At 46.7% G+C, this 14,570-nt stretch overlaps 2 protein-coding genes across 3 annotated transcripts in view; one reads left to right on the top strand and one right to left on the bottom strand.

Moving 5' to 3' along the window:
* Window positions 1-8,464, top strand: part of ZSWIM5 (zinc finger SWIM-type containing 5) — a 216,248-nt gene extending 207,784 nt beyond the window's left edge. The window contains exons 12-14 of the mRNA XM_027573834.2: window positions 4,128-4,291; window positions 4,787-4,868; window positions 5,585-8,464. Coding sequence (XP_027429635.2) covers window positions 4,128-4,291; window positions 4,787-4,868; window positions 5,585-6,447 — 1,109 coding nt within the window. The 3' untranslated portion in view covers window positions 6,448-8,464. The remainder of the gene's footprint in view (window positions 1-4,127; window positions 4,292-4,786; window positions 4,869-5,584) is intronic.
* A 794-nt stretch (window positions 8,465-9,258) lies between these two features.
* Window positions 9,259-13,815, bottom strand: UROD (uroporphyrinogen decarboxylase). Of its 2 annotated transcripts, none has more exons than XM_027613850.1 (10): window positions 13,440-13,815; window positions 12,202-12,314; window positions 11,791-11,870; window positions 11,652-11,714; window positions 11,240-11,437; window positions 10,956-11,117; window positions 10,229-10,366; window positions 9,966-10,066; window positions 9,818-9,884; window positions 9,259-9,502 (listed from the first exon to the last, which is right to left on the bottom strand). In XM_027613850.1, exons 1-10 carry the CDS (start codon window positions 13,520-13,522, stop codon window positions 9,341-9,343), a joined length of 1,167 nt encoding a protein of 388 aa, XP_027469651.1. In that variant the 5' UTR covers window positions 13,523-13,815; the 3' UTR covers window positions 9,259-9,340. The 2 variants fall into 2 exon arrangements, with proteins under 2 accessions (XP_027469651.1, XP_027469660.1); XM_027613859.1 differs by lacking the exon at window positions 13,440-13,815 and adding an exon at window positions 13,162-13,316.
* Window positions 13,816-14,570: the final 755 nt, after the last annotated feature.

Raw genomic sequence — 14,570 nt, 5'->3', positions numbered from 1 at the left:
TCAAAAGAAAGCTGGAGTGCCTGTATAAATTTCAGACAAAACAGACTTCAAAACATGGAAAATTACAGGGATAAAGAGGGTTATTCCTTAGCGATAAAAGGGTCAGTTCTCCTAGAAGACATAATAATCGTTAATGTTTGTATGCATTTAACAAGAGATAACTAGGCTGGCAAGGATACGGAGAAAAATGAACTCTAATGCAGTGTTGGTAGAAATGCAAATTGTTGCAGCTACTTTGGAAGACAGTGTGGAGCTTACTCAAAAATTTAAAGTTACAAAATGAACATGTCATAGGGATGAAAGGTACGGCATAGGGAATATGGTCACTGGTATTCTAATAGCGTTGTATGTTGACACATGGTCACTACACTTGTGGTGAGCGTAGCATAACTGAGAGTTGTTGAATCACTATGTTGTACACCTGACACTAATGTAACATTGTATGTCAACGATACTTCAGTTTAAAAAAAATATATATGTATGTATGTAGGAAAAAATACATATGTATATAGGAAGGTAATTGACTTTTATTTATATTATATATGTCAATTGCCTCTCTATATACCAGCCATGGGCAATTGAAATTTGAAATTAAAAACAATATATTTACACTAGCAACCCCCAAAAAAGTACTTAGTAAATCTAACAAAATATGTACAAGATCTATATGAGGAAAACTATAAAGCTTTGATGAAAGAAACCAAAAAAGATCTAAATAAATAGATATTCCATGTCCATAGATAGGAAGACTCAATGTTATTATTATGTTAGTTCTTCCCAGCTTGATTCTATAGCTTCAATACAATCTCAACCAAAATCCCAGCAAGTTATTTAGTGGATACTGAAAAACTCTAAAGTTTATATGGAAAGCTAAAGACCTAGAATAACCAACACAGTATTGAAGAAGAACAAAGCTGGAGAACTAACACTACCCAACCTCAAACTTACTATAAAGCTACAGTAATCAAGACAGTATGGAATTGGCAAAAGAATAGACAACCAGATGAATGGAACAGAATAGAGAGTTCAGAAATTAACTCACACAAATATAGTAGACTGATCTTTGACAAAGGAGCAAAAAATAGTCTTTTCAACAAATGGTACTGGAAAAACTGGGCCTCCACTTGCAGGAAAAAAAACATAGACACTGACCTTACCTTATGCCTTTCATAAAAATTAAAATAGCTCAAAGGCATAAAGGTAAAACATAAAACTATAAACCTAGACAACATAGGAGAAAATCTAGGCAACCTTGGGTTTGGCAATGACTTTTTAAATACAAACCAAAAACACAATCCATTAAAGAAAAAATTGATAAGTAGGACTTCCTTAAAATGAAGAAATTCTGGGGCACCAGGGTGGCTCAGTCATTAAGCATCTGCCTTCGGCTCAGGTCATGATCCCAGGGTCCTGGGATCGAACGCCACATTGGGCTCCTGCTCCGCAGGAAGCCTGCTTCTCCCTCTCCCACTCCCCCTGCTTGTGTTCCCTCTCTTGCTGTGTCTCTCTCTGTCAAATAAATAAAATCTTTAAAAAAAAATTGTTAAAAAAATGAAGAAATTCTGCTCTGTGAAAAACACTCTTAAGAAACTGAAAACACAAGCCACAGACTGGGAGACAATATCTGTAAAACACTTACCTGATAAAGAACTTATATCCCAAACACATACATAACTCTTAAAACCCAGTAGTAAGAAAACAAACAACTGAATTTAAAAAATGGGAAAAAGACTCAGACGCCACACAAAAGATGTAGAGATGGCAAACAAACATATGAAAAGATGTTTGGCATCATATATCATTAGGAAAATGAAAATTAAAAAGGAGATACCACTACATACCTATTAGAATGGCTAAAATCCAAAATATTGACAACATCGATATGGATGTGGAGCAACAGGAACTCTCATTGCTTGTGGGAATGCAAAGGGTGGGAGCCAATTTGGAAGAAGACAGTTTGGCAGTTTTTTTACAAAGCTAAACATAGTCTTACCATCTGATCCAGTAATCAGGCTTCTAGTATTTTACCAAATGAGTTGAAAACTTATGTCCACACAAAAACTTGCAAACAAATGTTTATAGAGGCTATATTTGTATTGCCAAAAACTGGTAGCAATCAAGATGTCCTTCAAAAGGTGAATGGATCAACAAACTGTGGAGGGCACTTGAACTAATGAGCACTGGGTGTTGTATGCAACTGATGAATCACTAGATTCTAACTCTGAAACTAATAATACAGTATATGTCAATTAAATTGAATTTTAAAAAACTGGTACATCTCATACAATACAATATTATTTACCAATAAAAAGAAACGAGCTATCAAGACATAAAAAAATATGAAGGAAACTTAAATGTATATTGCTTGGTGAAGGAAGCCAGTCTGAAATGTTACATACTGTGATTCCAAGTGTATGACATTGTGGAAAAGGCAAAATTATAGAGACAATAAAAAGATCAGTATTCTCAGCGGGAATGAGGAGAGACATGAAGAGGTGGAGCACGGGATGTTTTTAAAGCAATGAATCTATGCTGTACAGTAATGATGGGTCCATGATACCATGCCTTTGTTAAAACCCATAGAACTGTATAATATAGTGAACCCTAATGTAAACTATGGTCTTCAGTTAATAATAATATATCAATGTTGGTTCATCGAATGTACCACACTAATGTAAGACCTTAATAATAGGGGAAACTGGAAATGGGGACAGTCTCTGTACTATCTGCTCAATTTTCTATAAACCTAAAACTGCTTTAAAAAACATGAAATCTGGGGTGCCTGGGTGGGGCAGTCAGTTGGGTGTCCAGCTCTTGGTTTCGGCTCAGGTTGTGATCGCAGGGTTGTGGGATCAGGCCCCGTGTCAGGGTCCATGCTCAGTGCAGAGTCTGCTTGAGACTCTTTCCCTCTCTCTCTGCCCCTTCCCCCATAAATAAATATTTTAAAACATAAAAATAACATGAAGTCTATTAATTTATTTTTTTTAAAGATTTTATTTATTTGTCAGAGAGATAGACAGCACAAGCAGGGGGAGTGGCAGGCAGAGGGAGAGGGAGAAGCAGGCTTCCTGCTGAGCAGCGAGCCCGATGTGGGACTCGATCCCAGGACCCTGGGATCATGACCTGAGCCAAAGGCAGTTGCTTAACCAACTGAGCCACCCAGGCACCCTGAAGTCTATTAATTTAAAAATTGTTTTTAAAGATCATAGGAGAAAAAAGGTAATCTCTCCCATCATTCTGACATCAAAAGACTCCTACTAAGACATCAGTAGAAATATTCCTGGAGATTTTCTAATCATGTATATGCACACACATACACATACACACACATTGTACTTTTTTTTTACAAAAGTAGGATCATAGAATATTAACTATATACAAGTTGTTTATGATTCTCACAACAATCCTAAAGGTTACTGTTTCTGTTTTATGGATGAAGAAATTGAACTAGTAAATGGATGAACTGGGTTTAATTCCCAATGCATTTCATTCCAAAGCCTGTATACTCTTACCACCACACCTCTTTGTCAAACAAGACCTACTTTTAGTTCTATCTTTACTTTTTATCCCTTCATAACATACACCAATCTTTCATATACTATACTACCTTCATACAGTGACCTTCACTTTGTATGGTATACATGCCCTTCCAGTGGTATGTTTCTTAACTCTGTGCACTAGTACTTTGTCTAGAATCCTTGCCTGCTGAGTAGGAAGTGGTGGCCCAGCTCCTTTTTGCTTCAGGGAGCTGCAGTGAGAGGCTAACAATGGGATTTGCATACTTTTTTGATAATAATGTGGCTTCCTATGTCCTGTAGAAGTAGCTCTCAAAAGCCACGTGTTCATTAAAATTATTTCGGGGACTTAAGGCATCCAGGGGAAGAAGGTGAAGGGTAGAGGCAGATGAACAGGTGGAGAGAAGTGAATTCATGTGGGTGCCTAGTGAAGGAAGCAGTCTCCAGTGGGTTTAGTGCGGGCAGAGCTTGTCTACCCAAAAGGGATGGTAGCATTCAGAAGTATGCAGTGACTTGATAGCAGACAGTTCAGCCAGTATCTATGTGATCAGTGGACTGTTCAGGGAGACTTTAAAGAAAACCTGTCACTGCCCCTTCTCTCTGCACCTATAGGGGACACTCTGAGGCTCCGAACAATTCTGGAAGCAATACAGAAACACATCCATTCTTCCTCCCTCATCTTCAAACTGGCCCAAGATGCATTCAAGATTGCCACTCCCACAGACAGTAGTACTGACAGCACCCTGCTCAACGTGGCCCTGGAGCTGGGGTTACAGGTATGGAGGAGGAGTGGGTCATCCCTGCTTTAGGCTTCTGGCCTAGTGATCATCGGTAGAAGATAAAATCCCAGAAGCACTGGGCGTGAACCAGCCAAGCCCGAGTCTTTCTGTGTCCCCAGAACACAACTTCTAGGCTAGGCCTCTAGGTAAGGACTCTCTAAATTAGCTCCATTTTGAAGTTAAGGCCAGAAGCAATGTAGCTTTAGGCTCCATAGGGTTCCCATTTTCTCCCACCCCCTCCCCATCTCTCCAAGTCAAGTCAATAGTAAGGTGTGATAATAAGGACTTTGTTACAGGTCATCAGAGAAGGCTTCTACCTGATTGGTGGGAGGGGTGGGCAGAAATTAAACCTGTCTGTTCTTATCAGGAGAGAGATGGCTGTTTAAAGCACCAATAAATACTTGTTGCATAAATGGATGGCAAGGGGATGTGGGGATGTAGAAGTCCTAACAGTTATGCTTAGCCAAGTGGAAATGCCTCTTTTTTGCCCAGGTGATGAGGATGACCTTATCAACTCTTAACTGGAGGCGCCGGGAGATGGTGCGGTGGTTGGTGACATGTGCTACAGAAGTGGGTGAGTCTCCCACTTCCCTCCAGTCCCCAGGGAAAGGAGTTCCTAGGCCCTACTCTTGGAACGAGACAGCGAATCCTTAAAGCTCTCATATTCCTATTACTGATGGCCTGGGGAAGGATGGGGCTGCTGGTAGGAAAGATGGCCTTTATTTAGCTAGCCCAAGCTCTGCCCTCACTGCTTGGACCATACCCTGATGTCAGCAGCACTTTGACCCTCTGATCAGAGACATGATTGAGATATTGAATTTTCAGCCACCAGTATACAAGTGCACCCTTGGGAGGTAGTTGGCCCAGTGGTTTGGTCCCAGTCCCTGCCTATGCTTCTGAAAAACCCCAGACAACTTGGAGTCTTGGGACCCCGTCTAGAACCCAAAGTCCCCTGAGAGGCCCCACTTCAGCTAGAACCCCCAGGCAGATCTGCGACCCCTGCCTTGGGGCAGGTAAACCACAGGCTCTACTGCTCCATCCTTGTGAGGGGCTAAGAGCACCTGCAGTAATCTTCAACCCTCTGACTTGGGGAAGGAAGGGATGGGAAGAGACCCCAAACAGGGTCTGGCCATCCGGGATGCTCCCTGGTTTGCCTCAGATCATCTCAAGGCTGCTGAGGAGGAGGGAGAACTCATCTCTGCAGGCCAAGTTCTGACCCCAAAGGGTAATCTGGGCAGACCTGGATCGGGACCCGGATGGCCACGGCTGAGCTCAGGCTCTCCCTGACAGGTGTGCGGGCCCTGGTGAGCATTTTGCAGAGCTGGTACACACTCTTCACCCCCACTGAGGCTACTAGCATTGTGGCTGCCACCGCTGTATCCCACACCACTATCCTGCGCCTCAGTCTTGACTATCCACAGCGAGAGGAGCTGGCTAGCTGCGCTCGCACGCTGGCCCTACAGTGTGCTATGAAGGATCCACAGAGCTGTGCCCTGTCAGCCCTTACACTCTGTGAGAAAGACCACATCGCCTTTGAGGCAGCCTACCAGATCGCCATTGACGCCGCCACTGGTGGCATGACACATTCGCAACTGTTCACCATTGCCCGCTACATGGAGCTCCGTGGCTACCCGCTACGTGCCTTCAAGTTGGCCTCGCTGGCCATGAGCCATCTCAACCTGGCCTACAACCAGGATACCCATCCAGCCATCAACGATGTGCTCTGGGCGTGCGCCCTCAGCCACTCTCTGGGCAAGAATGAGCTGGCAGCCCTCATCCCCCTGGTGGTGAAGAGTGTGCACTGTGCCACGGTGCTCTCAGACATCTTGAGGCGCTGTACAGTGACGGCGCCAGGCCTGGCCGGCATCCCAGGCCGCCGCAGCTCTGGGAAGCTCATGTCCACCGACAAAGCCCCACTGCGCCAGCTGCTGGATGCCACCATCAATGCCTATATCAACACTACACACTCACGCCTGACACACATCAGCCCTCGCCACTACGGAGAGTTCATTGAGTTTCTGAGCAAGGCTCGGGAGACCTTCCTGCTGCCCCAGGATGGCCACCTGCAGTTTGCCCAATTCATCGACAACCTCAAACAAATCTACAAAGGCAAGAAGAAGCTGATGCTGCTGGTGCGAGAGCGCTTTGGCTGAGAAGGCAAACAGCTCACTGCCGGGGCAGCCTGGGCTCCCAGGTACCACAGGTCAGGCCAAGGACACTGAAACATTTGTCCACCCTGAGAGGACTCTGAGCACCTGTGGCTGAAGCCAAAGCACCACAGAGCTAAGCATGGGAGAGTCCAACTCTAGCCAATATGCCTTCCTTGGCAAAGTTCTCACTATAGCCCACTGTTCCTAAAGGAGCTGGGCCCTGCAGATCGATCAGAAACCCCACAACATGCCACCTCACGCCCCTATATCCTGCGTGTCCTGGGCATTGGCCCGCTCTCCCTTGGCAAACACAGAACACTGTTCCGTCTCAGGGATTGCTTAACCAGAGAAACAGAAGCATTTATGGTACTGTAAATACTATAGTATATGTGTTGCCAATTACATTGTAAAGTTGTAACTATTTATAATTCTGGTTCTAATTTGATGGGTACTTGAAGTAGCTATGGGTGGGAAGATAGGCTTGTTTTCTGAGGAGACACAACCATTTCTCAGGTTTCCCTTGCAGAATAATACAGATTGCAGTGGAAGAGTGGGGGTGGTGGGGAGCACAATGGCCAGTTAGAATAAATCCCAGGTCTAGTCTATGCAGAAACCCCAGCCTGCAGACACAGGGCATCTGTATAGCCCAGTGGTGGGAGAGGGGCAGGGCCAGGACTGGACTAAGACTCTTGCCTCAGAAAGCCACAAGGACAGTAAAGCTCTTGCTCTTGCTACACATAGCCTCTCTAGGAGCCTCTTGAGCTCCTGAGAAATAAGTGCACAGGGGAGGGTGAAGGTCTGGGAGGCCACTGAGCTCATAATATTCATCTACTCTGGTCACCTTTGTGTTAGAGAGTGTCTGGTTTTATCTCTATGTACACGTGTGTATGTATCTGTATGGCTCAGTACACGTGTCTGTGTGCATACCCATCTTGCACATATTATTTATGTGTGTCTGTGTCAAGTCTGGGTCTCTCTGAGTACGTGTCTATGGGCTGGACTGTGGGTTTGTATGTGAGGGTATACACATCTGTGAACATGTAAGGATACGTACCTGTGTGTGTTCTGTCAGTGCATGTTTAGCTGGGGGGGCACACAGATGCATGTGGATAAACATGTCTGCGTTTGTATGCTTGCTCCCCTTTGGTCTTTCTATGTATAACTGTGTGTATTTTGACATTATGTCTGTGAATTTATGTTTGAGAATCTGCATGAATGTGTCCCTTCTCTTTTTTGCCAGATCTCTTTTCCCCATTCCTCTTCATCTCTCTCACCAGCTAAACACGTCCCTCATCTCTTTGCCTCCCTAATTCACCATTTTCTCAGCAAGCACCAGTCTCCCTCTACCCTAAGAGTGATTCCTTCAGCTCCACTTCTCTTCTTGCCCTGTACTTGCTTTCTTCCCTTGCCTTTCTACCTCAAGCTTCCTCTGTCTGCCCACTGGTCACTGTTTTGGAGGCTGGGGCTGGAATGCATTTGGCCTTTCCCTTTCCGAGTAGTTTCTACCCCTAGTAGGCAATGCCTGTCTTAGCCCTAGCTGACCTCTGCAGTGTATCATGTTCCTGCTACCTTCCTAACCCCTGTGCTCAGCCTGGAATTGTTATAGGAGGTAGCATGGGCTTTCAGAAGAGTCATCTGGATGCCAGTGTCTTGGTGTTTACTGTTTCATGTTTTAGTTCCGAAGTGGGGGGTGGGGGTGTGATAGGGAAGGGGTGGTATAGCTAGAGTGTGAACTAAGGACCTCTCTGTCTGCTTTATGTTCCTTTCTTTGACAAACTGTCACTTTTTTTTCCCTCCACACTAACCAGTAAGTCGTTTTTGCTGTTTGTGGCTACTTAAGTCTTACCATCCAGCCATGGGCCCCTACAATCTCTCAGCCCAATAGGTTGGTTTAAAAAAAAAAAAAGCAGCAGCCACTCCCATTTCTGTATCACGATTGCCGTTTTTTAGCAAGTGTGTGAACTCACAGTGCTTTTCTATGAATAAATCATGGATCACAGAAAATAGCATTTTTCTAAAATCAGAATTGTGTTCTCTCAATAAATGGGGCCCTTCTCTTCTAAACATTGCCCCAGACTGGGACAGGGAACTGGTTGGGCCTCTAGTGCAGTGGGTCCCTAGTGGTTTAAGGAGATGTAGAATGACAAATGAAGAATTTCCTGCCACACCACACCCCTCTCCAGAGCTCACAGGCACCTCAGACCTTGTCCCAGGAGGTAGGTACCACCATGATGGGCAGAAACACCAAAGTCCTGAGAAAATTAGAGGGTATGCTCAGAAAAGAATGCAGAGCAACCCTGTGTACCATAGCACCTTGTGGCTTCAGAGGCCTTCTGGCCTCAAAGATGCAAGTCTGAGTCTCTACTCGAAAGCATCCTAGCCCTCCCCCATCTTTTGGTGTCAAAGCTAAAGTCCTCTCAGCTTCTCCCTGCTCACCTAGATTCCATCTTCCCCAACAGGCCTCTCTAGAATATTCTAGAAATTTCTGTGCCCCTCTCTGATCTATACTCCCCTCCATCCCCAGACACAAAGCTCTGTCAATTTGGCCTTCTATGCTGTGGGGACCCCGTTTCTCTGCAAATGTCACAGCTTCAGCGCTAGGAAGCTTTACCCAACCCCATGTAGCCCTCAGGTTCGGAGAGCTGAGAGCAAGATGGTAGTGAGGGCCCTGACATTGAGTCCTACAGTACATATTCACTGATATCTGAGCTCCTATGAGTTGGAGGAGAAGATACAGAAAGGGGCCCCAGAGAAGCAGAGGCTAAGAAGGAACTGAGGATAAGGGCAAAGATCTTCCACAAATGAAACCATATGTTAGATTCCAACTCTGCAACTTTTATTCTCCTGGAAACAATCAATCATCTTTGTTAGTGGTAGTTGAGGGAAAAGTGTATGCTCAGTTCTGTCGAAGCAGACGTGAGTGTCTATGCACAGCATCCACAAAGGCCCCGACGTGTTCTGGGTCCATGTCAGGGTAAAGTCCATGGCCCAGGTTGGCAATGTAGCGCTGTGGCCCAAAGTCATCCAGCATCTGCTGCACCAGCTGTCCGATCTCCTCCTGGAGGACCAAAAGGGCACTGGCTACAATGGGGCCAGCAAGCCCCTGTACTCCCTACACATAATCGTGACACATACAACATGTAGGTATGTTCCTACTCAGTGTTACGGAGTCATGCAGTCATTAACTCAAAAAAGGTTACTGGATGCTTAGTATGAGCCAGACAACTATAAAAAGAAACTCCTGCTTTCCTAGAGCTCACATGATATGTATAGAGGGACAAACATAAAATAAAGACACACACACATTAATACAACCATATCCACAACCATGGGAGTATACAGACTCACACACACACATAGGGACCCTGGTTACCTCAGATGCATACAGGGCACAGGGGTCCAGGTTGCCCTGCAGGGTCACCGTCTTCCCCACACGTTCCCTGAAAGTAAAGTCAGCGCCATGTTCTGGTGACTGCACATATGGCAGCTGCACCCTCTCCACCTCACCCTTTATCACTCACCGGGCTTTCTCTGGGGCCACTGTCCAGTCGAGCCCAACCACCTCGTAGCCAGCTTGGGCCAGCTCTTCCAGGGCAAAATGTCCATCTTTAGCAAAGATGATCTGAGGGAAAGGACAGATCTCTGAGGCTACAAAGGGCCTTCCTATGCCCAATAACTTATCTTGGCTGCACCTCTGCTGCCCTCCAGTGGTCACTTCAGTCCATACAGGACATACCCAAAAGTTCCACAGGCCCACCTTCACTTATTCCATCCCCATCCTTACCATGGGCACTGGTGCCAGGCCTGCCTGCTGCAGCCTGGCCTTCACCCGCTTGGACACATCACGGATGTAGGGCAGCGCAAACTGACTGAAGAGCTGTGGGCCAAGATGCCCTGCATGGGACTCAAAGAGCTGCAATGCCTACAGTTGGCGGGGGTGGGGGTGGGGGGGTGGATTGGTGAAGAGAAATACATAACACACTAAGTATCTCAGGCCCCACACACAACGTATCTCAATTTTTCCGTAGTGACTTTGGACCCTCATACTGCTTAAGCCTGTAAATCCAGTTCCATTCAAAAAGTTTTGCCTTGGGCGCCTGGGTGGCTCAGTTGGTTAACCGACTGCCTTCGGCTCAGGTCATGATCCTGGAGTCCCGGGATCCAGTCCCGCATCGGGCTCCCTGCTCATCAGGAAGTCTGCTTCTCCCTCTGCCCCTCCCCCCTCTCATGTGCTCTCTCTCACATTCTCTCTCCCTCAAATAAATAAATAAATCTTAAAAAAAAAAAAAAAGTTTTGCCTTCTCCACATTCCAGTGCTAGCTTTGGTCTTTGAACACATAGCATTGCCAATGTCAATGACAAGGTGGACCTAGGTGCTCCAGTCAGATCACTGTAGGCCAAGCTTCTTTCCTGCCTGGCATTAAGACACCTACCTACCCTCTCAGGTGTAAGGAACTCTACTGCTTCTCATTCTTCTAGACCCCAGCCTTTCTCTCTCTCTCAGGACCCACCTGGGCACCAGCGGCCACTTGTCCCACCAGATATGGGACCAAAGCATCAGTGAGGATGCGAAGCAGCTGGTGACTAGCCTGTGGTTTCTGGTAAAGCCAACGCTTGGCCTGAGCCATGGTGCTTGAGCTGCCACCCTCAATCATGTATGTCATCAGAGTCCACTGCAAAAGGATACAAAGAGAATGTCACAGGTGTAGAAGCCAGACTGATACTTCCCTTGTCTACACCAGACCCTGCCAGAGTGATTTACCCATGCCCAAATCCCTGCCCTGTTCCACATTACCGGGGCACCAGCAAAGCCAATCAGCGGCACACGCCCAGCCAGCCGTTGTCGGGTGAGGGTGATGGCCTGGAACACATAGCCCAGCTCGGAGGTCACTGATGCTGGATCCCGGAGACGTTCTAAGTCCCGCTCTTCTCTTAATGGCTCTGGGAAGCTAGGCCCTTTGCCAGGCACCATAGTCACCTCCATACCCAGTGCCTGGAGGGGAAGAAAATATCTGGATTCCCAACCTGTAACTCTAGGAGGAAAGGCTCTGTTTAGCCCACGCCAAGAAGGAGGAAAAGGAGAATGAAACTTGGCCAAACTCCATCTCTTTCAGCCCAAGTTTTTTCCTCTGTCCAGTGAGGATAAGGACTTATCTTGAGCCTTGATTAGCTTTACCCTTTCTTACCCATCAGGTTTGAGCGGGTACCTGGGGTACAACAAGGATGTCAGAGAAGATGATGGCAGCATCCAGAGGGAAGCGACGCAGTGGCTGTAGGGAATAGAAGACAGGTTACTAGTAGGCAAGCTGAGGGCATAAGTCCCTCCCTTTTTTGTGAAGGCCTCACCTGCAAAGTCAATTCACAGCAGGCCTCCGGGGAGCGACAGGTGCTGAAAAAGTCCTGAGCAGCCCGAGTTTCCCTAAACTCTGCAGACAAAAGAAGAAAAGCGAGGCTCAACCTTTTTTTTTTTTTTTTTAAGATTTTATTTATTTGACAGAGAAAGAGACAGCAAGAGAGGGAACACAAGCAGGGGGAGTAGGAGAGGGAGAAGCAGGCTCCCCACTGAGCAGGGAGCCCAATGCGGGGCTTGATCCCAGGACCCTGGGACCATGACCTGAGCTGAAGGCAGATTCTTAAAAACAGTCACCCAGGCGCCCCAGGGCTCTCAACCTTAGGGAACCTCTGGATCCCTCCCCTACCCCTCAAAATCTTTTCACCTTCCAGAGTTTCACTTAGATCAGGGGCCCTGACCCTGACCTGGTAAGTAGCGGCCTGCCTGCCGCATGCACCAAACGGGAGTGTAGTCTGTGTCTTCTCCCCAGGCTGCTCGCAGGAACGTGTCATTCTTCAGCTCTGGAAAACCCTGGGATCTGGAGATCAGGAAGGGGGTGGGGGGGTAGGTGTCAGTAAGCTAGGCCAGGGGTTGGGGGAAGGTCTGGGTTTTTTTGTTTTTTGGTTTTTTTTAAAGATTTTATTTATTTATTTGACAGAGAGAGACACAGTGAGAGAGGGAACACAAGCAGGGGGAGTGGGAGAGGGAGAAGCAGGCTTCCCGCCGAGCAGGGAGCCCGATGCGGGGCTTGATCCCAAGGAGCCTGGGATCATGACCTGAGCCGAAGGCAGACGCTTAACGACTGGGCCACCCAGGCGCCCCATGGCCTGGGTTCTTAAGGCGGATTCATTCCAACACCACTATCTGCCTTCTCCAGCTAGTTCCTAAGCTGTGGCTCCCCGCCCGTTCCACCTCTTCTTTGCCTATCAGATGGTGCACAAGACTAGAAGGGCCCGCGCTGGGGCCTATATCTTCCACACAGCCCCAACTTCCCCAAGCTCAAAGCCACTGGAGAAACTGGGGGAAGGGCGGAATGAAAGCCCAGTAAGAACTGATCGGGGTCTTTGGACCAGAAAATCTCGGGAACAGGGCCACCAATTGGCTGGTTCGGAAGCTGGTAGATCCCCAGGCTAGGGGACAGTGAATGAGAAAACAGAGAAGACGGTCCCAAAATACGGATCCTAATTGAGGATTAGAAAATCCTGGAGGCATCCCCTAAATGAAAGTCTCTGGAATCCATGGGTGGAGGATTAGGGACTCCAGCGACAGGAGTCGGGTTGGGAGCTCTCCAAAGTGGGGAAAGAGAGGTATAGGGACAGATTCCTGAGATGGAAGACTCAGGTCAGAAGCCAAGCAGGCCATACCGCGTGGTGCAGAGAACTCACCCCAACCCGTTTGCCTCCATGATAAGCCTTCGGTAACTGCGAGCACAGTCCCCACTTTAACGTCAACCGGAGCCTGTGAGATCAGGCTCCACCCTTTCCTGGAATGAGCCAAGGCCGCCGCCATGTTGAAAGTCACATGATCAGACACCGGCCTTTAGCTCCGGGGCTGCCCCGGCTGCTGCCTGGAGGACCCCACCCTCCCTCCACCGTAAAGTCCGCTGTAGCGTCGCAGCAACAAACGCCCCGCCCGCCAAGAACTCCGCAAATAACTACCTTACCGTGGCATCAGGAATTTCCTCTCCTCTGATAGCCTGGAAATCCGGAAGTTTCGGCCGAGGCTCATTTTACTCCCCTGCTCCATGATTCTAAGAATCTTATGCCTAGCGACCAGGCACAGAGTGGATTAAAGAACCTAACTGTACAGGGAAATGAAATAATTTAATATTTATAATACTGGGGCACCTGGGTGGCTCAATCGGTTAAGTGTGGGACTTGCGATTTTGGCTCAGGTCATGATCTCTTGGGTCCTGAGACTGAGTCTCCAGTGGGACTCCACACTCCTCTGGGAGTCCGCTTGGGATTCTCTCCCTCTGCCGGTACCCCCACTCATGTGTGTGCAGGCACCCCTTTCTCTTTAGAATAAATCTTTAAAAAATATATATTATCTATTAAGAGGCGGGCACCGTAGTAGGTGCAGAAGTTACAGCGGTCATCAAGACAGCCCTTTAAGGAGCTACAGACTAGTGGATCAGCAATCATGTTTTAAGAGGAAAAGGCTAGAAGCAGCTAGCAAGGCTCCTTCCTTAACTGGGGAAAGCTGTGGGGGTGTTCCAAGCAGAGGGAACAGCATGTGCAAAGAGAAGATGCAAAAGAACAAATGGCTATTATGGGAACCAGAAGACCAATCTGGTGGAATTAAAGAGGCTAGAGATGTCTTCAGGGTACAGGTCATGCGGGCTCTTGTGAGATTCATTTGTCCACTTTATTCTGTAGTAGCATGGTAGCATACAGATAGGTTGGAGAGAAGGGAAGAGGTCACTATGTTCCCAACTTCCTAGGGAGAAAAAAAAAAGGAAAACTGTAACAATTACATGGGATCATATATTCTTTCTTTCTTGATAATTTTGATTATTTGAAAACTATATCCCAAAACAAAGTTTCCATCCAAGTGTCCATCAACAGATGAATGGATAAACAACATGTAGTATGTACATAAAATGGAATATTAGTTGACCTGTAAAAAAAAAATTAAGTTCTATTCATGCTATAGTACGGTTGTAATATTATTCTAAGTTAAATAAGACAGACCCAAAAGGACAAATATTATATGGTTCCATTTATGAAATATCTAGAATAGGCTAATTCATAGAAGCAGAAAGTAGATTAGAGTTTACAGAGCAGGCCATGAG

Source organism: Zalophus californianus, chromosome 4 (assembly GCF_009762305.2).
Source record: "Zalophus californianus isolate mZalCal1 chromosome 4, mZalCal1.pri.v2, whole genome shotgun sequence".
In the NCBI taxonomy this organism is placed as follows: Eukaryota; Metazoa; Chordata; class Mammalia; order Carnivora; family Otariidae; genus Zalophus; species Zalophus californianus.
Note: the sequence above shows the minus strand (reverse complement) of the source record. Positions and strands in the feature narration are given on the sequence as shown.